The sequence below is a fragment of the Mus caroli genome, unplaced genomic scaffold (assembly GCF_978045245.1).
Source record: "Mus caroli unplaced genomic scaffold, Mus_caroli_1 scaffold_4, whole genome shotgun sequence".
Lineage (NCBI taxonomy): Eukaryota > Metazoa > Chordata > Mammalia > Rodentia > Muridae > Mus > Mus caroli.
The window spans coordinates 23,466,243-23,493,748 of record NW_028227259.1 but is presented as its reverse complement, the minus strand read 5'-3'; the positions used below and the strand labels follow the sequence as shown (position 1 = coordinate 23,493,748).

At 43.9% G+C, this 27,506-nt stretch overlaps 1 protein-coding gene across 1 annotated transcript in view; it reads right to left on the bottom strand.

Annotated features, from left to right (window-relative positions):
* Galntl5 (polypeptide N-acetylgalactosaminyltransferase like 5) overlaps positions 1–25,486 on the bottom strand; it is a 37,340-nt gene extending 11,854 nt beyond the window's left edge. The window contains 6 exon segments of the mRNA XM_085836121.1: positions 4,740–4,989; positions 8,722–8,844; positions 12,081–12,247; positions 17,100–17,217; positions 20,604–20,827; positions 25,319–25,486. Coding sequence (XP_085692247.1) covers positions 4,740–4,989; positions 8,722–8,844; positions 12,081–12,247; positions 17,100–17,217; positions 20,604–20,796 — 851 coding nt within the window. The 5' untranslated portion in view covers positions 20,797–20,827; positions 25,319–25,486.
* Positions 25,487–27,506: the final 2,020 nt, after the last annotated feature.

Sequence of the window (27,506 nt, the reverse complement as noted above, 5' to 3'; positions counted from 1 at the left end):
TGTCTTCAGACACACTAGAAGAGGGCATCAGATCCCATTACACATGGTTGTGAGCCACCACGTGGTTGCTGGGAATTGAACTCAGGACCTCTGGAGGAGCAGTCAGTGCTCTTAACCGCTGAGCCATCTCTCCAGCCAACATTCTATTCTTGATTCTAACTTTATTACAGCCTTCTGGCAAAACAACTAAAATCATCTCCTTAAACTTTCCTCCTAAAATGAGTCAAATCAGGAATTCTATAAAGTCATGAATTAATCTAAGCATCATTAATTCAGGAAAGTTCATCTTCTAATCGATCTGCACTAAATTTAGCCAATAGGGTGGATTGTCACCCAGGAGTAATCACACCAGGCTATAGACAGTGAGGGTCTCCCAGTGTACACTCACCAAGCCAAATAACTGAGGAGTGTGGCAATGGCAAACTCGAGGAGCACATCAGTAGTGAGAAGCAGTCCTGAGACAATGTCTCTGGGGCTGTGCTTCACCAGCCACATCCAGGGAGCTCACTTGCCCATTGCAGCTCTTCCTGCATGGTGTCTGCCAGCTTATTCTCCTTTTAATTTCTGAAGAACCATGACACTATTTTCTAGTATCTATTTGCATTCTTGTCCATACCCAGGTGACTTCTTGTAAACCTTCTCCCTATTTTAACTTGTAAAATAAAGGCTAGAGCCAGTGATTGGGCAGTGGAAGGGAAGGTGGAGCTAAAAGTTTGAGGGGGGGGGAGGGAGGGAGGGAGGAGGGGAGACAAGGAAAGGAATGAGAGAGAGGAAAACAGAGACGAGGTGGAAGGAAAATGGAGCAGAAGCACATGGCCTAGAGAAACTGCAAGTTACAAGGGGTTTCATAGATGGGAAATATAGTAGTGTAGTGGTAGATCTGCCCAATCTAGGCATGCAGCTTTGCATTTACATACTATTTGAATCTGGGGTGTCATTCTTAGGTGAAAATCATGGACACTTACAGTAGAAAGAGCATCAAGGGCTGTGGTCCCTGGGCACTTCAAGGTGAAGCACCTTGAAGAACCTTGAAGAACCACAGCCAGATGGGAGGGGCCAGGTGTGTGGGAGGGGCCAGGTGTGTGGGAGGGGCCAGGTGTGTGGGAGGGGCCAGGTGTGTGCAAAGGAAAGATGGCAGTCAGTGGATCAGACACAAAGGCAGGAAAACTGAAACTGGACTTTGAAAAGAAGGTTACAGGTCACATATTTTAGCCACCAGAGGTGACAAATTCTTACTGACATGAATTTAAAACACCAAAGCATAAAGTACATATCTGCAACAACTCTTTCTATTGCCTATAATACAAAAGAGAGAGAGAAAGGCCAAACAGCAGACAGAAAGTGGGATCAAAGAAAGTAAAGTTGCAGTGCAGGCACCAAGACTATAAATTAATCAAAGGCTTCTGTGAGGCAAAGACCAATGGGACAAAACAGCAGCCTGCAGATGGGAAGATTTTCACCAACTCCTCATCTGACAGAGGACTCATATCCAAAGCATTGGAAGAATTCAGGACACTAGACATTAACAAACCAGATAATCTACTTAAAAATGGGGTTCCGATCTAAACAGAGAAATTGTAAATGGTCAGAAACACTTAAAGAAATGTTTAACATTCTTAGCCATCAGGGAAATGCAAATCAAAATGATTCTGAGAGGAGCCCCATGTCTTGAGAGGACACCTAGTCTGGATTGCTAGGACCCAGAGAATGGATAGTCCCGAGAACTAGGGTAGAACCAAACACAACTGACCCCCCCCACACACACACAAAAAAAACCAATGAGCTAATTCCTAATGATATTCTGCTATACTCAGATCAGTCCCTTGTCTATTTGTCATTAGAGAGGCTTCCTCTCTGGCAGCTGATGGGGCAGAAACCCACAACCAGACATTATGAGGAAAGAGAACCTAAATTGGAGGTCTCTATCAGGTGCTCCCCCCTTGGAGATTGAGGAGCACTGCAGAAGAGGAAAGACTGTAGGAGTCAGAGGGCATGGAGGACCATGGCCCATTGAATCAACCAAACAGGGCTCACGTAGGCTCACAAAGACTGAAGCAGCAAGCATGGGGCTATGTGGGTCCTCTGCATATATGTTATGGCTGTTAGCCTGGTGTTTTTATGGAACTCTTAACAGATTAGGCATGTCGCTGACTCATTTGCCTGGTCTTGGAACTCTTTTCCACTTATTGGGTTCTCTTGTGTGGCCTTATATGAGGACTTTTGCCTTGCCTTATTATATCTTGTTTTGTACTGTTTGGCTGTCATCTCTTTCCTGAAGAGGAAATGGAGGGGGAGTGAATCTGGGGGTGGGGTGCTCAGAAAGTAGAGGGAGGAGAAACTGGTTGGGATATATTGTATGAGAGAAGAATCTATTTTCAATTGAAAAAGAATGTAAAGTTGTATTTGTTTTTAATGAGAGAGCAGCATGTTTGTATTCTAATAGGACTATTCCTGGGTGGCATGTCAGGAGTCCTCATTGGCACCAAAGACATAATTATAGATGTCCAGCAAACAAAGAGGACCAACTCCCCCATGGAGTACCATACTGCTACTCTCTCTCTCTTTTGTTTTGTTTTGTTTTGTTTTGTTTTGTTTTGTTTTGTTTTGTTTTGTTTTGTTTTGTTTTTCGAGACAGGGTTTCTCTGTGTAGCCCTGTCCTGGCACTCACTTTGTAGACCAGGCTGGCCTCGAACTCAAAAATCCGCCTGCCTCTGCCTCCCAAGTGCTGGGATTAAAGGCGTGCGCCACCACGCCCCGCTGCTACTCTCTTGAACATCTAAGTTTATGCACATCCAATAGCAGGGATCCCATCTATCCTCCGTACCATCAGAATATGTGGAAATGGGAGCCAGCAACGGGTCTCTCCTCCCAACTACCGCTGACTCTCAAGACTGAGCTATGGAACAGCCAGAGGAGTAGGCAAGTATAATGTGAAGCATCTGTTAATAGGCTTCTTGGGACTGGCAGTGGGTGGGAAGTGGGCAGTGGGGTGCTTAGGAAGATGGCTGCTCCTATGTGGCCAATACTTCAGAACAATAGAATATTCCAGAGGGTTCTTCTATAAACTACTATGTAATTTTACAACTTCCACTTCCTAAGTTGTTTTAATTTCATCCTTGAATTTTGAGTCAGGATTGCTTTTCCAGGGAAGCATGTCCAGGTGTGTCCAGACAGCATATAGCTAAGGGACACAGTCACAGTTTTGACTAGGGAGGAGACGGTAAGGGAGGACAGGGGTATGAGGCTATGGACTGTGGCCCATGAATGACACATAACACTGGCTCTTGTCTGCTCAGCTTTGGCAGAGTACATTAGCTCCTGAGAAGGGACAAGGGGTGCAGAGAGTGGGAATGGTTTGGTGCCTTTAAAGGCCTGCGTATGTTTGGCCGTGGTGTGGTGGGTGTGGCCAATGAGGAAAGACAATGAGGAGGAAGAAGGCAGAGAGGAACTGTCTCTGCAGGGATGGTGTTTGAGGAGCACAGCAGAGGACAGCCAGCTTCTGGGATGTGTTTTTAGACATGGTATCATGTCCAGCAGTACCAAGATGAGAGATCCAGGAGGTGGCAGTTCACACCAAGTGGCTAACTGTATAGACATTCAATTCTCATCACCCTCTGAGGGTATTGTGCTCTAGAACTTACAGGTAAGGAAGTGTGGGCAGGTCCTGACCATAAGACCACACAGCTCTACAATAAGGTTAGGAAATGCAGCTACCTGGTCTGAGGAGCAAAAGGGTTAGTCATGAGAAGGAGTGCACCACACATCAGAGTTTCCAAGCAACATCGACCTAGCCTGCAAAGTGTACTCATCTTGTGTTCACATTTACAAATACAGTTTCCAAGACAGATGAGCTAGGAGTATCGTGTTTCTCTCAACTTAGGAATCATGGGGATATGAATTTAATCCCCAGAACCCATCTGAAAATATGGGCATGGTGGAATGCACTTGAAACCTCAGTGTTGAAGGTATGGAAACAGGCAGATTCCTGGAGTCTGCTGGCCAGCCATTCTAGCATGCTTGGTGAGTTCCAGGTCAGTAAGGGATTCTGTCTCAAAAACCAGAGAAGACAGTTCCTGAAGAAAGACACCCAAGATTGATCTCCAAATGCACACAGATATGTGAGCACACTTCATGCAAACACACACACACACACACACACACACACACACACACACACACACACACACACACTACATCCAGTAAGCATTGGAAATCAGGGCAGCATTCACCAGCCACGGTAGCTTCTTGGATGAGGTAGGGCACAAGGCACAATGCCACTTTAACAAACTTAGCATCTAATAGATCTGGCATTCAATACTTTAGGTAACAAATGGCAAGCTGGGCATACTGGCACTATCCCGGCACTCAAGAGACAGAGGCAGGCAGATTTCTGTGAGTTTGAGGTCAGCCTGTTGTAGAGCATTCCAGGACAGCCAGAGCTACATAGAAAAACCCTGTCTCAAGAAGAAGAAGGAGGAGGAGGAAGAGGAGGAGGAGGAGGAAAGGGAGAGAGAAGAAAGAAAGAAAGAAAGAAAGAAAGAAAGAAAGAAAGAAAGAAAGAAAAGAAAGAAGGAAGGAAGGAAGGAAGAAAGAAAGAAAGAAAGAAAGAAAGAAAGAAAGAAAGGAAGGAAGGAAGGAAGGAAGGAAGGAAGGAAGAAAGGAAGAAAGAAAGAAAGGAGAGAAGTGACAAAAGAAAATATTGATTTTTACTACAATCCTCCAAACAAGGAGAATCTTACCGGATAGGTGTACTTGGTCCTTCTGGGCCGTCCAACTCATATGAGAAAACATTGTCCCATCTGATATTCAGATTCCAGTCGAAAGCTCCCCTTACAATAGGTGCCACCATATAATCCAAGGTTAATTCATTGATGACATCGATAATAGGGCATACCACCATTTTATGATCCTTAGCAATGGCATGCAGCAAGGGTTCTAGCCAGACTCTATTCACCTCACAGTGACTCTCCAAGAACACCAGGATGTCCCCTGTGAAGGCAAGAGCAGACTAACATTGATCCTTGTCTTAGAGTTACTGTTGATGTGATAAAAAGCATAGCCAAAAGCAACTTGTGGAGGAAAGGGTTTACTTGACTTACATTTTCTACATCATCCATCACCGAAGGAAGTCAGGATAGGAACTCAAACAGGACAGGACTCAGGATGCAGGAGTACTGCTCACTGGCTTGTTCTCATGGCTTTCCTAATCTTTTCTCTTATAGAACTGTGGACCACCAGCCCAGAGGTGGCACCATTCATGAGGGGCTAAGCTCTCTCACACCAATCGCTAATTACGGAAATGCTCTACAGGCCAGCCTAGAGCCGTCATGGGGCATCTTCTCAGCTGAGGATCCCTCCACTCTAATGACTCTCTCCTTTGTCAAGTTGACAAAACTATCCAACACAGTGCCCTGGAGGGAAGGCATTCAATCCAAATGCAAGCTGGATGAAATGAATATGCATTGAATAGTTCCTACATCCTTGGTTCCTTAGTTGCATTAAGGGAAATGGGGAATACAGCTTTTATTATGTCCAAAATGGTGAGACTCCATGGATGGTGGACATTCAGAGGAGACTGGAGAGCTGCAGGTTAGATAATGGCTTGGAGAAAATTCTAGAGCAGTAGACAGAACTGGGAAGAACTTTAGTTTTCAAAGATCTTTTCAGGAGGCCAGATAGGTGGCTCAGTCATTAAGTGCTCGCCTTACAAGCATGAGACCACCAAGTTTAACCCCTATCACTCACACTTAAAAACCAAAAACTCTCCGGGCTTGGTGACCGGTTCTTACAGCCCTAGCTCTGGGGAGGTGGCAACAGGTAATTCCTGAGGTCAGTCAGCCTCACCTACTTAATGAGGTCAGGTCTGTGAGAGAAGCCGCCTCAAACAAACAAAGCAACAGTGATGGCACCTGAGAAGTGATGCCTACGTTTGACCTCTAACTCTTTGTTTCAGGACACAAGAACCTGGAAATCTCAGAAAGTGCCATCTGGACTCTAGTCCACATCGATAACAGGATGCCAAAGAGGTACAGGAGTATGGTATTTTTAGACAGCCATGTCTCATAGCCTAAGTTTCGCTTTTCATGGTTTCAGATCCCAGGGATCAACTGAAGTCTGAAACTATTAATGGCAAATTACAGACACAAATAGCCTTTACACTACAGGATTCTCTGACCAGTGTGGTGTGTGGTGGAATTTCACATTGTCCTGCGTGATTCTACAGGACACATAAATTATCCCCCATTCAATATGACTATGCTGTATATGCTACCTGCCAATGAGCGGCTTGGCTGTCTGGGGTTTCAGAGGAACTTGAGAGGGGTTGGGAGTGTTTGTGTTAATAATGGCTACCAATTATACTGAGACAGCAGAAGACATAAGCCACAGAACAGCTTGTGCATCAGCTGGCAGTACTCTGGTGGCATACACTTAGCATCAGTGATATTCCCAAGACCCTCAGGGGATGTCTAAGGTACTGATGATGTGTAGAGGCTCTGAGACAGGAACATACCTGGTGTGTCTGAAGAAAAGCAAGAGAGGTGCCCTTGAGGGAGGGCACACAAGGAGCAACAGGAAACAACAGAGAATGGAGAAACAGAAAAAATGATCATGGTTGTTTAAATTCTTAGAAGCTTTGAAATATAGTTCTCTTTTAACTAAAATTCACTTCAAGCAAAATTTCTTTCCTTCTCTGTTCCTTTGTGATGAGAGGGCTTATTTGGCTCACAGACAGGCACACACTGTGGTAGGGACAGAGTGGCAGGAAGAAGGGTGGGGCAGCCAGCCAACTGTGTTTGTTCAGAGAGCAGAGTGATAAACCATCACAAATACCAAATTTCTAACAACAATACAATTATTCATAACCATCAAACAATTACTCTAATAAAAAGTGCATATTAGTTATTTTGCTGTTGCTGGGGTAAAACACTATAACCAAGGCAACTTGTAGAAGAAAACATTTAGTTGGGGTTTCAAGTTCCAGAGCGATAGGGCCCATCATTCATCATGGTGGGAACATGGCTGCGGTAGGCAAGCATGGTGCTGGAGCAGCTGCAGAGACAGGGCTTCCAGATTCACAGACAGGAAGCAGAGGGCACACTGGGGATGGTGGGAGGCTCAAAGCCTCTATCAAAGTCACACCTTATAATCCTTTCCATCTCATCTAAATTACCACAAAGTAATTACATTCTTAAAGAGTGCTGTAAGCCGGGCATGCTGGCGCACGCCTTTAATCCCAGCACTCGAGAGGCAGAGGCAGGAGGATTTCTGAGTTCTAGGCCAGCCTGGTTTACAAAGTGAGTTCCAGGACAGCCAGGGCTACACAGAGAAACCCTGTCTCGAAAAACCAAAAAAAAAAAAAAAAAAAAAAAGAGAGTGCTGTAAAGTTTGGAAATTTTCACTCCAAACAAACAATCCCATAAATCTAGATTTTTTTTAAGTGACTAAACAACATTTAGACAAATTTTGCATAATCTCCTTAACACAGGTCATCTGCTTTATGTTGATTTTTGGTAAAAAAGAACAAAACTATATTATCCATTCTATGAATCCAGTAAAGCGAAATATAAGAAAATAATAATGAAAAAGAAAATTATAAACCAACTTTTCTTTTGAATGTAGATGCAGTTAGCATGGGGGTACAGAAAGAGGGGAGAGGGAAGATGTGAAGTAGGAGGGTGCCAAGATATGAACATCTATATAAGGGCGTCAAGGGGACTCCATGAGGCCCAGAACTGGCCCCATCCTGCTGTCAAGCATTTCCTGTGAGTGAGTACCACAGCCTGCCTACCCCAGCTTTGCTCTCTTTACTCCTGCACAGACGTGGACTCTCAGGTCTCCTACTCAGTGTCAGATCTGGAGCTTCAGCCTCATACATCCGGCTCTACCCTCTGTGGCCCTCTCTAGATGGAACCCTTCTCCCTGCTCTTGCAGCCTCCAGAGTGCAAGACAAGCTGGAATGATAACTTTACTGACTCCTGGCATGAGGACTAGATCATGCTGTGTGGAAGCCATACCCTTGGCGACATTTAACAGCAAGACGTTCTCTTTGTTTTCTGGAATGGGAGGCAGTTGGAGTCCCATTGCTGTCAATGAGCTGATGCTATAGCCTCCCCAATAAAGCTTTTGTGAAGGACCCTCCATGGAGCCTATCTTGATATCTTTTAAAATCCATCTCAAACTCCATTTTGGAGTCTCCTTAGAGACACTCAGTTGGTGATGGGACTGGTGCCATGGCCTTGGTAAAAGACTGCCTTCCATATGAAATGATAGTTTGGATAAGAATATTTTGGAGGCAATGGAAGATTAAAGATTTAAGCCTGCTGTGACATGAAGGTCTCCAAGATAGTTCCTATGCAGGAAGGAAGAGGCCCCCTGTCATGATGGTTGTAGCTTGTGAATATGAGATCTCTCTACAGGCTTTTGTGGTGGAACACCTGGGCCCCATTGGTGGTACAGTGTGGGAAAGTTGTGGAACCTTTAGGAGGTGCAGCCTTGCTGGAGAAAATGAGGCACTGGGTTGCTCCTTGAGGTTTTGTAGCTCAGTCCACTTCCTTTTCATCCTTTGTTTCCTGCCTGCAGACACAGGTGCCCAATCATCTTCTACTCCTACTACCAGGTCTTCCTTGCAAAGATAGGCTGTGTACCCTCATACAGTGAGCCACATGAACCCATTTCCTGCTTAGTGATGGCAACAACCCTAGCTTAAGAGAGCATCCATACCTGAAGCCCGGGAGGCACCAATCATCTTTGATCTGATAAAACCCTCTCTCTTTTTGTTTCTTATTAATTTAACTTTTCCACGAAAAATTTCCAGATAATAGTCCAGTTTGTCCTTCAAATCATCTGGAAAAAATAGTTGATAGTTGGCAATTTATAAACTGCATCTATAGAAATCCAAATAATTATCATTATGACCAATTTCTAAAATAATACAAAAGAGAACAAAACAAAACAAAACAAAAAAACCAAAACACTAACTATTGCATATATTTTAATGTGCCCCTGTTACAAGAAGAGTGGTTCAAAAACTGCACAATTTTTATGCTTCTGGTGACATATCATTGTTTTACTAAGTAATTGTTAAAATTTGGTAGAAAAGGTATAGGTTATAAGTCTTTTGGCTTAACTTGGTTTTACTACTCACTACACAAGTGGTACTGTGATCAACTTTGCTTCTAATTGTGTAGTGGCTTGAAGGTAAGTTATGAAACCAATTGAGTTCAAGAACCCCCTCCCCCCACTCCTTCAAGCTGAGAAAGCCCACTGGCACTCTGTAGGCATGTCCAGGAAAGACAGGCTTCAGTTTAAATTTTGTTATACAACTCATAATAAAATCTGAATTGAAAATCAGGAAGATATTGATCCTGAGTTCCATCGTGTCCTGTGTTTGAGGCTCTACATGAGCCCAAGGCTAAGGTCAAGGAGTGGTAAGGATAGTTGGTCTGATAGCGCAGTCATTTTATATGTATATATATATATATATATATATATATATATATATATATATATATATATATATGTGTGTGTGTGTGTGTGTGTGTGTGTGTGTGTGTGTGTGTGTATATATATATATATATATATATATATATATATATGCAGGTCAATAGATATAATGGACTGAGTGTTTGTGTCCATCAGCCCCAAATGCATGTATCAAATCCACCCATGTGATAGTATCTTGGAGTAGGGCCTATGGCGGTGTTAGATTGTGAGGATGAAGTCCCTGTGAGTGGGCTCATAGGAAGAGGCTTAAGAGCTCTCTGGATCAAAGGAAGATGGAGAAACCAGGAAAAAATGCCCTTACCAACAGCCTGGTCTGCTTGGCACCTTGGTGTCAGGTCAGTGCTTGTTGCTCAAGCCACCTTGTCAAACTGACAAGAGACCAACATGTCTCCAGACTCTTGGTGCTGTGCTGAAAGGCTGGCAGATGTGGTCACTCCTAGAACTGTGTGCCCACTATAGGATTTGTGAACTTCTGAGAAAGGAAGCACGACTCCTCTGGCCAGGAGGTACCTTTGCACCCTGCACCCAACTTGAATGAGATTTCCTGTCCAGTAAGCTACAGGCATCTCAGCTCTATGAGCAGATAAGGCAGTGTGGGTGAAGGAAGAAGCACCCACTCGTGTACAAGACTCAGTGGAGATGACCCCTGTGGAAATGGTATATGGTAGGCACATGGCCAATATCATATAACTTCCAAACAGTAGCATGGCCTTGGGTTACACACAGAGCAACCTCGTCACTCCCACAGGGTGGCCAGCCTGGAATGTATTTTCTTCTCAGCATATCTTTTTCAAGTTCATCATGGACTAATTTCCCAGTAGGTTAGATGACTTTGAAGGCCTGAAATCATGACAGAGCTGGGGTCAATCTACCCAATATTGACATGAGAATCCTGGCACTCCTGCTTGCCTAAGGTAAATGGACAACCAATGTAGAAGTCTAAGCCTGGGTAACAAGACTGATATTTTAGTGTCATCATTCTATCTTAAAAGCAAGCACAGAGGAACCAGTACATACGTGCAGTTGGTCCTCTCCCTGTGTCACGCTCTTAACTTGTTCTCCACTTCCTTTCTTCCTTCCTTCCTTTCTTCTTTCTTTCTTTCTTTCTTTCTTTCTTTCTTTCTTTCTTTCTTTCTTTCTTTCTCTCTCTCTCTTTCTCTCTCTCTCTTTCTCTCTCTCTTTCTCTCTCTCTTTCTCTCTTTCTTTCTCTCTCTCTTTCTTTCTCTCTTTTTCTTTCTTTCTTTCTTTCTTTCTCTCTCTCTCTTTCTTTCTTCTTCTTTCTTTCTTCTTTCTTTCTTTCTTTCTTTCTTTCTTTCTTTCTTTCTTTCTTTCTTTTCGAGACAGGGCTTCTCTGTATAGCCCTGGCTGTCCTGGAACTCACTCTGTAGACCAGGCTGGCCTCAAACTCAGAAATCCACCTGCCTCTGCCTCCTGAGCTCACTTCCTTTCTTTTCTTCCTTTCTTCTTTTTTCCTTTCCTTTCCTTTTCTTTCTTCCTTCTTTCCTTTCTTTCTTTCTTCCTTCCTTCCTTCCTTTCTTTCTTCCTCTCTCTTTCTTCCTTTCTTTTCTTTCCTTCTCTCTTTCTCTCTCTGTCTCTCCTTTCTTTCTTCTTTCTTTTCTTTCTTTCTTTCCTTCTTAACAGGATTCCCAAGTAGCTCGGATTGGCTTTGAACTTGTTTTGTTTTTTGTTTTTTGTTTTTTGAGACAGGGTTTCTCTGTGTAGCCTTGGCTGTCCTGGAACTCACTCTGTAGACCAGGCTGGCCTTGAACTCAGAAATCCACCTGCCTCTGTCTCCCAAGTGCTGGAATTAAAGGCATGCACCACCATGCCCGGCTTGGAACTTGTTTTATAACCAAGGATAACCTTCTACTTTCCTGGTGCTGGGATTGCAGGTATACACCACACCCAGCTTATGTAGAGTTGAGGATTTAATCCAAGGCTCTATGCATGCTCAGCTAACACTCTACCAATGGTGCTTCATTCCCAGCCTTAGCTCCCCATGTTCTTGGACAAAATTCCAAAAATGCCTTTCACTGAGTAGCCCCCTTTAAATAATTCCAACCTTGTGCCTTTCCCTACATCCTTCCAACCCTACATTCATGAATAAACTTCACACTATGCAGACATGTTCCATGCTCATCCTGTTTCTTCTCATCTTGGACCTTTAAGGTGCCATTTCTTTTACCTAGAACTTATTTCCTTCCTATCCATCTGGGAAACCCCAAATCATCTGTACCTCTTCCATGTATATGGTACTTCTTTCTGAAATAATCCTAAAGCCAAGGCTAGCCCCTGTGCTGAACCCATAGACCCATCATGACAAGGTCTGGGTCAGTCTTACGTACCACATACATCAGGGATAGCAAGAAACATCTGTATAAAACATACCCGTGCCAAGGCATGCATGGTGAACCACACTCAGGAATTCAGCACTTTGAAGGTGGAGGCAAGAGGATCAGGAATTCAAAGAGAGGCTACTCTGGGCCACATGAGAGCAGTTCCCCAAACAAAACCAAATGTCAAGTATCACTAGAGAATAATGTTGCTTTCCAGACAGACAGACAGTGTCTGCTCACCAAATTCACTCATGTCATCCACCAGAATGATCTCCTCCAGGAGATGCTGCGGACTGAGGTTCATCACACTCGACACTGCTCGGAGCAAGGTGTTAAATTCTTCATTATAGAAGCATATGATGATGCTGGCAGTGGGTAGCTTGAATGGGTAGTGTTTCTGCTGGCATCTGCAAGAAAAATAGGGAGAGAGAGAGAGTTAGTTATTCCAAAGCTTCAAGTGTTCTGAGCTTTCTTCAAATGCCAACCCTTACTTTTGCTTTCTTTACTTTAGGGAACTAATTAGGATAGTACAATGATGGGGCAGTTAAAAGTACAAAATTAACAAGCAAAATGTTCTTACATTTAAAAAAAAACCCTATTTTCATTTATGTGCATTTGTCTGCATCTATGTGTGCATACACATGTGCATACAAGTAAGTATCTGTAGAGGCCAGAAGAGAGCATCAGATACCCTGGAGCTAAAGTTAGAGGCAGCTGTGAGCCGCCTGATGTGGGTCCTGGAAATCAAACTCTGGTCCTCTGAAAGAGTAATAAGCACTCTTAACAACTGAGCCATCTCTAGCCTGTCCTGAAATTCTCTGATTTTTTTAAATCATTATTTATTTTGTTCTATGTGTGGGAAAGTGGGTACATGCACATGACGGTATGGTGGGTGTATAGTGGAGGAAGTGCAGGAGTCCGTTCTCTCCTTCCACCACGTGGGCTTCAGTCTCATGTGGAGAGCAATATCGGGTGTGCACATCCCACCTTGGTGGCCCCACTTAAATTCTAACACTATTCTCACACCTTGAAATTATTTTCCCCTTTATAATTACTTTCTTGACATCCCATCTTCATCATCTTCGGTCTACTTTAAAGACATAAAACAATGATTATAGCCATGTATTGGTGTCTGTTATAAATAGTGGCAGTCTCAATGCATGGAAAGATAACTTCAAAGTAAATTCCCTGTGCTGTACTCCTTGCTATGCTTTGGGAGCTTGACTAAGAATTGTAGAAGAATTAGTGGACCACAAATCCTCTAAGTACTGGCAAAAGGTCGAATTCACACAAGTGAAAAACAGAAGGTGAGATATAGTATATTATTATTTGGAGCTAACCTCAGCAAAATAGAAGGGAGTATACTGTAAGGTGACCAGAGTATCCCCAAAGACTAGTTATAGGAAGACAGCTGGGATCTCAAGGAAATAATAGAGTGACAGGGCAGAGGCCCCCTGACCTGCTCTGTCACCATAGCAACAGTGATTGAGGTGATGACTAACAGTATCTCCAGCCTCCTTCCAGGTTGGTGAGCTCACTCCGTTCAGAACGGGCATATAGTAACTCTTCTATATGAGACTCTACCTGCAACAGGCGTGTTTATATTTTCTTAATGCCACAGAGTGGGAATTGTGATGGCTATCAGCCTATTTTTAGGGTTTTGTTTTTGTTTTTTAAACATATCTTAAGTGTCTTAAATAGCCTAGGCTGACCTGGATATCTAAGTAGGTAGCCAAGACTGGCTTGGAACTTGCTATGTTGTTGACCAGGCTGGCCTTGAACTCACAGAGATCTTCCTTCCACTGCTTCTTGAGTGCTGAGATTACAGGTGTGTAAAACCACACCTGCCCAGCATCCAAGGATAAGTCAGAAGGATGTTCTGCAGGAATCCCCAGGGGAAAATTCATTGGCTCGTATTGGCTCCATGGCTACTCTGGAGGTAATTAACTAAGGCCAGACAAGTGAGGTAAAAAAAAAAAAATCTCACTGCAATTAGGCAAAGAGGAAATTTTCCTGGACAATTCCAGGATAGCGGGGACTGGGCAGATGAACCAGGAGGACTCTCAGTGTGTGTACCTGTGGATAAACATGAATTGAAGGCACCTTGAAAGCTGAGGGTTTATCCTGACCAACATTGTTAGACTACTGGATGGTACTATAGTGTGTTCACCTGATGAGTGGAACCTGGCACCGTGGTCAAAGGAATAGAAACCATGGGAGGTGACAACCAGGCAAAACCTGAACAGTTGGAGGGGTTAGGCAAGCATACAGACTGCACTCAAGTGGACATGACCCAAGAGCTCAGCAATAGAGGCTGGATAAATAAGTGGGATAGCATCAAACTGAAATCCTTTTGTGACAAAAGAAATCATCAAAAGGAAGAGATAATGTGCAGAAAAAGCAAAAAAGGTTTGCAAACTGTACATCTGACTAGGGAAGGCAAGCCAGATTGCTTACCACTAAAGCCAAAAATTAGGAGGGGCCAAGGCTATAACTCAGTTAACAGAGTGCTTATTTAGCCAGGGGTTAGATCTCAGCACCACATAAAACTATATAATGGTATACACTTGAAAACTGGACGCAGGCGAATGAGAAGTTAAAAACCATCGCTGGTTACATAATGAGTCCAAGACAAGCCTGGAATATATAAGGCCCTGTGTTAAAAAAGAAAACAAGCCTAGTAGACCTTTTTTTAAAAAAAGACAAGTAGTCAATAGGTATATGAAAATATTCAATAAAATAATATATTCAAAAACACTAATCAGAGAAATGCAAATTAAAATATTGATGAGATTCCAACTCACATCTGTTAAAATAGCCATTATCAAAACAATGAGAATGTGGAAGAAGATTAGCACACCCATTGTGGAGGACAACATGACCCAACAACTATGCCCTTAGATATACACGCAGGTATAAATCCTGTAGAAGAGATGTCTGCTGTTGAAGCATTATCCCAGTTGATATGGAATCAACCAAAGTGCCAATCAGTAGGTGAATGAATAAAGTATATACATACAATTTTAACCTTAAAAACTCAGGAGCAGGTGAGGATAGTTCACTGGACAAAGAGATGTGGTGGTTTGAATAGGTTTGGCTCCCATAGATCCAATGTTTGGCCATAGGAAGTGGCACTATTAGGATGTGTCTCTTATTAGAAAAGGTGTGGCCTTGTTGGAGGAAGTGCATCCCTTTGAGGTCTCCTGTGCTCAGGCTCCACCCAGTGCAGATGGTAGTTTCCTCCAGCACCATGTCTGCCTGCACACTGCCGTGCTTCCCACCATGATGATGGACTGAGCCTCTGAAACTGTAAGCCAGCCCCAACTAAATGTTTTCCTTTATAAAAGCTGCCTTGGTCATATAGACTTTTCATAGCAATAAAACCCTAAGACATGGGGCGTGTGATCTGAGTTGATCCCTAGGCCCCCACATAGTGAAAAGAGCCAACTATTCTTACAAGTTGTCCTCTGACCTCCATACCAACCGGTGGCATGTGCATATGTATACCTGCGCACACATACAAATTAAGAAAATACAAAATTATAAGATAGGAAATTCAGTTATATACCACAATTGAATGGATGGAGAATAGAGGAGATGGAATAAAAGAAAATAATACAGGAGGGAGAGTTAGTCTTCCTCAGGGACATGTACACTAAATGGTTGTCCAACCCCAAGTGGTCAATCAGTGGATATGGTAGCGCACGCCTCTAATCTCAGCACTCCAGGGGCAGGTGCATTGCTGAGTTCAAGACCAGCCTGGTCTATGGAGTGAGTTCTAGGACAACCAAGCTTAGGAAGTGAAGGAAACCATTGAAAACAGAAAGCTGATGAAGATGTAATTGAACAAGGGGGTCATGCTCCAGCCCCAGCAGGCAGCAAACTTGGCAGCTTGACCATGTGGTTCTGGCTTTAGAGTCAAATTTTTTTTTCTAACATGTAATTGTGTGATGGAAGAAAGGAAGCAAGACAGTTGATTCTTTTTAGATCAGATTTAGGGGGAAATAATAGCATGGAGAGAAATTCACAACTTACTGAAATTAAAATCTTGGTCTTCGTGGTAGTTAAATCTTAACTTTATTTAAAGATTGTCCTCCAAATTAAAGTTATACCATGTTTACAGTTTGAACAAATTTAAATTTATTCTTTGTATTTTTTTTTTTTTTTGGTTTTTCGAGACAGGGTTTCTCTGTGTAGCCCAGCTGTCCTGGAACTCACTCTGTAGACCAGGTTGGCCTTGAACTCAGAGATCCGCCTGCCTCTGCCTCCCAAGTGCTGGGATTAAAGGCGTGCGCCACCACGCCCGGCTATTCTTTGTATTTTTAATTTGAGTGGGGGAAGGGAGACATGTAGCTGAGGATGACCTTGAACTTCTGATGCTGCCTCCACCTCGAAGCACTGCTGGACACAAAGCCTGGCCCTGTGCATAACAGGCAACAGTCCAAGCAGGCTCCATCCCAAGCCCATTTGTTTTCCTCTGAGTCAGTTACACTGGTTCATTATGTGCAAATACTCCATCTCTTCAGTGCGCCCCATCATGAATGATGTCTGTGTTGCACAATATCACAAAATCTGGCCGTCTACTTTATTGTCATGGAATGTGGCATTACTAGAAAGTGTAGGTTTTCCTTAGCTTGAACATTTTTCTTTTAGCTAATCAAAATTGATATTCTTTTCCAAGAAATTATTGGAACCTAAATGATATCTAAAGGGCATCGACAAACATAATCTGAACAGGTGAACCTCAAGAACACTGCCTAAAACGAAATAAAACAGTCCTCCACTTTTAGTATGCATTTACTAATCTGAAGCCTCTGGGGTGGTCAAATTCAGTCACTGGAAGTAGATTGGGTGTTGCTAGGGCTGGGGAAGGGAGGGGCATAAAGCTTCCGTTCAGGCAGTGCTATGGTTGCTCACCAGTGTGGCTGTGCTTAATTGTCTGCTAGAAAATCACTAGCATAGCAATCTTACATGCATTTTCCACAATTAACATTAACACAGATAACTGAAGACACAAGGAAAGTGGAGCAGACTGTGAAGAAAAAGACAGGTAGATATCCAAAGCGCTGTCTGTTGGGAATGTGAATGCTTTGGACAGAACTGAGGAAAAATCCTCAAGGGATTAATTTAGCTCCTCAAAACCTCAAGATCATATTCAGCCAATAAGTAAGGTGGTCTTTACACCATCATCAGAATCTTGACATTGCCCAACTTAACGACTTAAGAAGAGGTTAAAGTCTGATTAGAGGAAGGACATACATTTTATCCCTGGAATCTGGCACCTCTCTCTCGATGCCCAGTCTTCTACTCATGATGGCATTTAATCCATATCGCCTCAATCCTTGGATAAGTTCTGGATCTGAAACGTTAACCTTATCTGCAAGAAAAGGAAATTTGAGTCACATAAGTAAAAACTTAGTGCTGTTACGCAGATGCACAGACAAGAGCATTCTGAGTTTTTCTGAAACAGTTATTTTCTTGGTCTCTAAACTAACCCCAGATGACAAAGTTAAAGGTGAAAGCCCAAATCATTTACACAAACCAAAGACTCTTTAGTAAAGTCTTGTCATTCATTTTAGATGAAAGAAAGACACAGAGCCCTTCATTTAGTTACTTAGCCTGCTGCTGAGCTAAACACTCCCACAAAAGCAACATAAGTAGTGAGAGTTCTTTTGACCCCAGGTTTTAGAAGGCCGTTATGGAGGGAAGACACTGTAGCAAGTGCCTAAAGTGCTTAGATACTTTGTGTCTGCAGTCAGTGCATAAAGAGCAAAGTGCTCAGCTCATTTGCTTCCTCCTTCTTATGCAATCCAGGGAATGGTATCACACATACACTTACAAATATATATATATATATATATATATATATATATATATATATATATATATATAAACACACACATATACATACATACATATGTACATACATACATACAAATATATGTGTGTGTATATATGTGTGTGTGTGTGTGTGTGTGTGTGTGTGTATATACATATATATACATGCATGCATGCATTTGTGCATTCATACATACCTGCCACACATGAACTACAGAGGCCTCTGGCCGACCGAAACACAAATAGTCACAGATAAAATATTATCAGCAGATCTCCAAGATAATAAACTCATTCTCACTAGCCCAAGAAAGTGCTGGGGAAACGGCAGCCTAATGACAAAGCAGGATAAACCTTTACTATACTTGCCCCAAGTCTTGGACTCTCACCTTCACCCTAAGCAAGCAAACAGCAGTATCCTTGCCCCACCTGCTGGTGTCAGTGAGACTAAGCAGAGCCTACTATTCCAATGTCAGCAGCAGGCGATGAGTGCTCTGAGATGGTGGATGCTGGGGTGGGCCAACTCAAAGCCCTGGATCTCACTGTGAGCATGGGTGGCAGCTGAGTTGGTCAGCCCACCAATTCTTCTGCACCACACCACCAGGGCAGGCTCTCCAACACTGTCCAGGCTGGCTCACCCAAAGCCACAATTGGCAAGGGGCGGGCAGCTCTCCCATTCTCATGTCCTCAGAGTCACTAGAGCCAGCTCTCCTGTGCTGCCCAGTGAGGTGTGGGCCTGCTTTCCCAAGTACCACAGCTGGTGAGGGACAGGGCTAGCTCTCTCACTCTCATGACTGGATGTGAGGGAGATGTGGCTACATCTGTCACCCCACTGATTGCCAGGGTTGATCACCTGCTTTGGCTAAGCTGCCTCCCTCATCCTTCCACGTGTGCCCTTCTGGACTTTCCCTGAATAGAGGACGACCAGTCTTCAGTCAAGGGTACATGAGTAGATACATTCCCCTGCTAGAACCTCCAACAAACTCTCAAGGGAGCTGAATTCTTATGCCACATGTCTACAAGATAGTATGCTCATACACGGTAGGCAGGTGGGGCAGGGAGGGGCTTCTTTCGTGCAGTGGGCAGAACACACATGTCGGTTCCTTCTGATAGAGGGCCAACAGGACCAATGGGAACATTCCTGGATTCTGTTCTGTATGCCACACTCGGACTTAATATTGCTGAAGGGAATCAACACTAACATATTACTAGCATACCATGTACATACTCTTTATGGTCTGTTTGTTCTGAGGTGATTCTGTGCTAGCCTAAATGCTCCTGAGGGAGTATAAGATTGATACCAGCATCAACTAACCACATCCATTGTTTTCTCAAACCCAGGCATCCACAGAATTCTCGAGTGCATGTGCAGCGGGTGGGGAGTGGTTGTGCAAGAGGTGACAATGAGAAACAGACATAAAGTCTCAAAAATGTGGTTAACCACCTCAACCAGAATTCCAAGACAGTATTCCAAATAGCTGACAGCCTCTGTCCCTTCCCCCACATGACCTGTGAGCTGGAGATGTAATGGAAGACAGACCTTTAGACTATTAATCCTCTTCCCTCTCAGATCACTGGAATAGCTGACATCCTCTGTTCTCATCCCCCACATAATACATGGGCTGGCGATGTAATGGAAGACAGACGTTTAGACTATTAATCCTCTCCTCTCTCAGGTCACTGGTTTCTGAATAAAGTGAGGTTTTAAGATTCAGTTTTTGCCTTTGTTCACTGGCTTTTGTGAGTGACAGATGCTATCATCTGTCTGTGTGTACACTTGTACTGCTCCTTGGTGAAGAGGACCTGCTTGGAATCATGCTATGATACCTCTCAGTATCTTCAATGTCTGGGATCCAACAGAAAATGGTATACCAAGAACCAGGAACGTTCCAAATGGAATTTAAAAGGACAGCCGACAGATGCCAACACTGAGCTGAACCAGCTGGACCAAACTCACTAGGATGCTAAAGCAACCACCACAGCAGCACCAGAAGCAGACAGAGAAGGGAGAGCTAAGGCAAGGGACAGAGGTTAGAAAAATAAATGAAGGAAGTTAGAGGAGTGTAGAGTTAAGGTGACTATTAAGTAGTAATTGAACTACACAGAGGGTAGAGCCTGTGGACTTGAGGCCAAATCAATAGGATTGGTGTGCGATGAACCACACAGGGATGAACTAGAGAGAACAGGATTCTCAGCTAACTCTGTATTACAGGAATTACAAGAGGAGAAGAGAGAAAACAGGGGACAGAGATAACATGCGAGTGAGCGAGCAGGATAGGATGCTGCAGAGGGCTGCTTGGTGTCTTACTCCCTACATGGGCTGCCAGCACTCTTCCAGAGCATCACAGAGCCCAGAACACAGGTCTGACTTTTAAGCTTTTAATTATGTCTTTACTGTTCTCTTCATCTTTGGGAACGCATTTGTTAGACCAGGGCATCCTGTGTAAGCATGGAGCACAAATCTTACAACAGTATTTGTGGGGGAGAACAAATCCCAAGAGAATATTGACACAGACTATCTACAGACAGGTTAAACTGTGCAATACCAGAACTGCCGAGCGATCGCATGCACAGGACACTTTCGAGGTTGGTAGGTGGAAAAGGGCAGGGGTTACATTCCTATTGCCCCTGTTGAAATTCATTTTTATGGAAGACAGAAAGCTGCCTGAAGCAAATATAGCAAACTACCTAAAAATAAGAACTATAGGTGGTAAATGCTTGTGTGTACACCCTACTGAGTTCCGGGTATCATATGTACCCGGAATACATGAGGTATTTTATAGTTTGAAAGTTAAATGATCTGAAGGAGATTATTCTCTTATTCTTCTAAATACTGATTTTCTGATGGTTTTCCTTGAAAGTGGTTAACAGAAACATCACAATTTGTCCCTGGATCTAATTCAGATTTCCCAGGTTCACCCGACTTACCATGAGTGAAGCCCTCTGAGTGATGGGTTTGCTGGTGCGCGTTTCTTCCGAGTGACTTCTTCTTTAGGAGTTCCTCCTTTTCATTCTCCAGCATGTCTTCTTGTTCAAGGTGCAAAACCAAAAGTAACATAGATGCCCAGAGCCCGATGGCCAGGAATCCACAGAATAAACACTGAGTTATGACACTTTTCATTGTGGGTTTCACATTTTTAAATTCTAATTTCCTAGACAAGGTCAACATAAGAGAGCTGAATTAGATAATTCTGGTTTTTCAATTTTCCACTTGGATTAAATTGTTTTTAATGTTTTAAAAACAATTATTTTGATACTTTTGAATTAAAAAAATTATCTCTTCTTCTGTCACAAAAATTCTTCACACATATATAGGATCAACATCCAGCTAGGTTAGTATGAAACAGGCAGCATAATTTAAAGTCCTTGCCTTACCCCTTGAGCAAACAACTCAAGGAGAGGAGGAATGTTTTATAACAAAGGTGCATTGCACTTCTTATCCATGCCCAGCCCACTTGGAGAGAGAGTATAAGCCTCAACTGTGGAAAAGAGGGAAGCTAAGCATCCTTAAGGAACAGACTGGGGCCAGGAGCACAAGTGAGTCTGTGCTTTGTTTCAGTTTGGTTTTGTTTTAAGCTAAGGTCTCATGTAGGCCGGGTTGACCTCAGACTCACTCACCAGCCAAGGCTGACTTTGAGCTGATGGCTTTTCTACTTCTACCTCCTGAGTGCTGAAATTATAGGGATAGGTTACCGTGCCTGGTTTTGGGAGGCACTGGGGGACAAATCCAGGGGTTTGTATATGTTAGAAAAATACTGACTGAGCCACATCTGCAGCCAAGGCACATGAGATTTGAACACATACTTGCATTATTGGCCATATGCTCACAATTTGGAAGGAGAGAGGAGGTTGCGGCCTGGGCAGGAAGGGAGAGGATGGTGAAGCAGAAACTGGCTGAGTTGCTGCGGGAACAGAGCACTAAGAGTGCTAGGAGTGAGCCGGGCCGTGGCAAGGCTACACGTGTAATCAGAAAGAGTAGCTCTGTTCACTCCCAGAGCCCAGAAAGGCCCAGTCAGGGTAAGGTTGAGAACCACCGTTCTAGAGCTTCCCACAGAGGCTAGCTCCTCTGCGGATACCTTGAAGATGGCATCAAAGCTGCCTCAACACTGCACTGAGACTTTCTGCAGCTTGTTTGTCCTGCTTTTTATTTGGAATGCTGATATGGACTAAATCACAAATCTCCAGAATGATGTCAAAGCATCAACCAGCAACGTAATTGTATTGTGATGAGCCTTTAGGGAGGTGACAAAGGTTAACTGAGCTCCAGGTTAAGCCTGATCCTGTGGAGCTGGTAACTTGATGAGAGAGTCAGGAACAATGCACAGAGAAAAGGACATGTGACAGTTTGTGGAAAGGGACTGTAGGTGAGTCAAGGCTTTAAGTGGAAGCCACCCTGCCAACACCTTGACCTTGTCCTGTAGCTGTAAGGAAATACATTCCTAGTGTTAGCCAGACACTCTGTAATGTTTTGTTCCACTTGGCCACATATACTGATATAGATGCCAAGGATTGACCAGGACATTTGAGGAAAACTTCCAGAAAGGGGAAAAAAATGTGTGGAGAGCCACAAAAGAGGAACAACCCATTACTTGCAAAATACTGAAGCTGAAAATCAGGGTTACCACAGTCAGAGAACCAAAGAAAGGACATCAAAGAACAAAAAGGGACCATTGAAATGTAAAATATGCCCACCACAGTAAAACCAGTAGAAGACTGGAAAATAGAAGGGAATTTTCTGGAAAGCACAGGAAAATGACAGAGTGAGGGATGATCTTAGAGAAAGTGAGGCATTCTTCCAGGGGCGTCTGACTAGCAGTGAATTCCAGAAAGCTGTGTGTGTGTGTGGGGGGGGGGGGATGGAGGAGAGAGGACCACACAATCAGGACCAGAGTGTCAAAGCAGCAAAGGGGCCTTCCCAGGAGAACTGACACTCACACAGGAGGACACTAAACGCCTCAGGCGCAGCACCAGCTTCAGAAGGATTACAGAGAGATGGCTACCAATTCAAAATGAGATGATCTCAAACCTAGTTCTCTACAGCTTGTCAGCATCTAAGTAGACTTCAGAGCAGAATAAACATGTGTCCAGATACCACCTCAGAAAGGCGTGTCCTCCTCCTCCTGCAGCGAGGATACGTGTGAATTATAAATGCCAACAAGGCAGACAGCAAAAGGAGGGCACAAATGTACACACGCGCACACACACACACACACATGCACATGCAAATGAGCACACGCACTCATGAATAGATAAATACTGCAAGTCTAAATTTGTAGCCATTAACTTTGCTAAAATATGTGAGACTTGGGCTAGAAAGATAGGCCAGTGGGCAGAGCACTTGCTGTTCAAGCACGAGTTTGAATCCTCAGAACCCATATAAAGTTGGGCACTGTGCTACATACATGCAATCCCAGTGCCCCTGTGAAGAGATGACAGACAGCAACAGGAGGGCCTGAGAACGCTCAGCTATGCCAACAGACACAGTGGTGAACAACAGAAAGACTGTATCAAATCAGGCTGAAGGCAAGGACCAACACTTCACATAGCCCTCTGACCTTCATAAATCTGCCACAGCGTGTGTTCCTACATTCATAAACTCTCTCTCTCTCTCTCTCTCTCTCTCTCTCTCTCTCTCTCTCTCTCTCATACCTTAGGGTTATTGGGTAAGCGTTTGCTTTGCAAGCTTGAGGCCTCGAGCTCCATCCCTAGCACCCACATAAAAGCCAAGTGCAAAAATAAAACAGAAAAAAAAAAAAAAAGCAAAAGCCAGGCACATTAGGGCTAGAGAGTAGCTGGCTCAGCCATTAGGAGCACTTGCTCTGGACCTGGATTTGGTCTCAGCACCCACACTGCAGCTCACAGTCATCTGTAGTCCCAGTTCCAGGGTCCAACCCCTTCCTCTGGCCTCTTAGGGTACTAGGCATAATTAATGTACGTATATGCAGGCAAAACACTCACACACATAAAATGGATCTTTAAAAAGACAAACAAGGGCTGGAGAGTTAAGAGCACTGACTGTTCTTCCAGAGGTCCCTTAGTTCAATTCCCAGCAACCACATGGTGGCTCACAACCATCTGTAAAGAGATCTGATGCCCTCTTCTGGTGTGTGTGAAGACAGCTACAGTGTACTCATATACATAAAATAAATGAATCTTTAAAAAATAGACAAAGAAAAGAAAGATGGGAGGAAGGAAGGAAGAGGGGGCAGGGGGCTGCATACAGTTGTAATACTATAGTCCTGGAGATTTGAAGACAGAAGGATCCCTGGAACTTGTCAGCCAGTCTACCCAGCCAGTGAGCTGCAGGCTCAGAGAGCCTTGTCTCAAGAAACAAAGATGGCTCCCGCTCAAGCTCACTCAAGCAGCTGTAGTTGAATTCAGTGGGTGACATACAGAGAATAGATCTGCAAGGAGGACAGAGACTTTTACAAAGAATAAGGGTTTCCGGCAGGAGGGGAGGATGAGAGCGGGTGATGGGAATGAAAATAACTAAAATTCAGTGTAATACACAAAACTGTCAAAGGTGTGCATGTGCGTGTGTGTGCACACACATGTGTGTGCCTGTATGTGTGCATAGGTGCATGTATGTGTGGGTGTGGGTGTGGGTGAGTGTAGTGAAATTTTCCCTAACCTATGGTTATAAAATGCCTTGTCAGCATACTTTATGGATTTTTTTTATTAATTGATTTTGTTTTTTGTTTTTTTTCTTTGTGTAGCCCTGGCTGTCCTGAAACTCATTTTTGTAGACCAGGCTGGCCTAGAACTCAAGAGATCTGCCTGCCTCTGTCTCCTTGGTGCTGGAATTAGCTGCCTGACTATCAGCATATCTTATTAAAGGGGCCTTGTCAGAGTCCCCGTTCCTGTGATGGTTAATATTGTCAACTCTACAGGATCTAGGATCACTGGAGAGAGAGACTCTCAGTAAATCTACATAATTCAAATTAGGTTAATTGAGGTGGAAACATCCGCATTAAATATGGGTGATGCATTCTGTGGCCTGGGGTCCCAGGTGAATGGAGAGGAGAAAGCCCTGAGCACCAGAGTTCACTACTTCCTGGCTGTGAACACCATGTGATCAGCCACCTCCCTCTCCTGCCACTGTGCTTCTATGCTTTCCCCATCACTATGAAATCTATCCCCTCAAGCTGTAAGCTAAAATAAACTCTCACTCCTTTAAAAATAAATTTTAAAAAATGTAAAAGTATGATGATGTGATTAAGACATCGGTGTGAAGATCTGTGCGGGCACACATCCTCCCCACACTAGTGTCAGGAGAGCGTGACCTTGCTTCTGATCAATGCCACCACTGATTTTTCTGAAAACAACATTTTGCAATGCATTATCTTCCCAACACTGCTCTTCAGATGGGACCTGTAACCTCACTCCTCAAAGGCCTTCCCTCCACTGAGTTTTAAATAACTATAAAGAGCTCACACAAGTATGTCACAGAGTCCCCTTTCAGGAACTGGAGCCTACACAGTATCTGTCTTCCAGAAGTGAGGCATAGCCAGCCTTTTCTTGTGGTAAATCAGTCTCCGTGCTGCTCGGCAGAGTCCACATTAGCCAATGTCCAGCAGACCACTGCTTGTACTGGTCTAGGTGCCTGGACTTCCTGAGTCTCTAACTCTGGCCTAGCTCCTTACCTGTCAATGAGGCTGCCTTTCTGGCAGCTTTTAAAGTTATTTGACAACCAGAGTCATAAGTGGAGTCAGGTCTGTGAATGATGAAAAGATGTAATTTTCTAGGTGGTACTAGATCATGCTGGGTTGCCTTACAGCAACAGAGTGTTCAGCAGGCCACCACAGGCTGGCTCTCAGAGCCCAGTGACATCACACAGGGCATTGTTGGCCCACAGAGGCCTCTGTCTGGAAGTCTAGCAAGCAGTTAGAATCCAGGAAGCTAGAATCCAAAGGGGCCTATCATAACTACTGTCTGAATGTCATTCCTCCTCAGCTAAGGAAACAAAGCCTCATGAGAGTCAAGGTCAAAACCCAGGGTATGCAGGCTTGGCCTAATGTTTAGCTCTTGTGAAATGAGATTACAAAACAGCTGTGAGAATACCTCAAGAAACTGAAATATGAGACCAAAGGCTGCCTGAATGCCTTTAATTTTTCCTTTCTTATCCATTGCTCAGCATTTAGATGGCAGTACACAAGATCAGACAAGGACTTGAGAGAGCCCTTCTGTGAGAGTAAGAGGAGGTTGGACCCCTCCCCCTGGAGGCTTGGAACCACCACACCCCTGTATCAGCTCAATAGAAGAAGTGGTGCGCTGGGGCTCTTCTAGACCCTTCTCTAGAGCATTAAGGTCCTAGCATAAATTTGGATGCTCATCTGCACAAGCTAGATAGGAAGCGCTTCTATTTCATTTATCAATAATATTAATGCAGACTATGTTTGAATGGGCGGGGGAGATGGCTTATTTGAGAAATTCCTTGCCATACAGCATAAGGGTCTGAGTTTGGAACCCTAGCATGCACATAAAAGCCATTCATGGCAGTGCACACCTGAGACCCTAGCCCGGGGAAGGCAGAGACAGGGGAAGCCCTGGAACTTGCTAGCCAGGTTCAGTGAGAGGCCTTGCCTCAAAAACAAAACAAAACAAAAGACCAGTGAGGGAGGACGCCACACACCAATCTTCATATATACATACATGTACATGTGTAGCTATCTCTGCCTATACACACACACACACACACTCACATAAATTTTCCTAGCACATAAGACTCTGAGTTTGATCCCTGGCAATGAAAACAAACAAACTAACAAACCAACCATTTTCTCAGTATCTATGGACTGGGATAATGCAAAAGCCCATGCAGAGTGGAATGGACGGGGCTGTGGGTGTGGTGCAGTTGGTATAGTGCCTGTCTAACAAGCATGGAGCCCTGTGCTCCATCCCAGCACCACAGTGGGAATGGATGGGGATGTGGGCATGCATGTGATAGCAGGACACCTCAGACACAGAAGCAAGAATGATGCTATTGCCATGACACTGAAGAAGGTGCCAGACTGATCTACACTGAGAACAGCCAGAGGGTGAGACAGGCACTAGGTACTGTGTGGGGCCAGGGCATCTGGATTCTCATGGGCTGCTCTCTAAAGGGTTTCACACTTCAAAGATTCTCAGAGTTAAGGAGGAAAAGTCCTCCTTGGTTACGGTTTGGTTTAATAAGTAAAGTCTTTCTGAGAAAGGGCAAGGCTCTTAACTAGGTCAAGGGTAATAGATGGGATTTTATGTTGAGAAAAATTCATGTGCCATTAAACTCACCCTCAGAAGCAGAGAAGTAGGTATATTTACAAAAGTCACAAAAATGTGGCTCATTTTATCAGCCCAGAAAGAACCTCCATAAGAAATAGCAGATTGCTGGGCAGTGGTGGCGCACGCCTTTAATCCCAGCACTTGGGAGGCAGAGGCAGGTGGATTTCTGAGTTCAAGGCCAGCCTGGTCTACAAAGTGAGTTCCAGGACAGCCAGGGCTACATAGAGAAACCCTGTCTCATAAAAACCAAAAAAAAAAAAAAAGAAGAAGAAGAAGAAGAAGAAGAAGAAGAAGAAGAAGAAGAAGAAGAAGAAGAAGAAGAAGAAGAAAAGAAAAGAAAGAACTAGCAGTCTTGGGTTAAAGACATGGCTCGGTTGGTAAAGTACCTGCCCTGCATGCATGAAGAGCTGTGTTCAAAGCCCACAAGCCCACATACAAAGCTGAGATGGAGGCATGCCCCTGTGACTCCACACTAGGGCCAGCAGAGGGGGCAGGGAGCAGAGGCAGCAGACACTTGAAGTTCACTGGCCAGCCAGCCTATCCAAGTTGGTGAGCTGCTGGTTCAGGGAG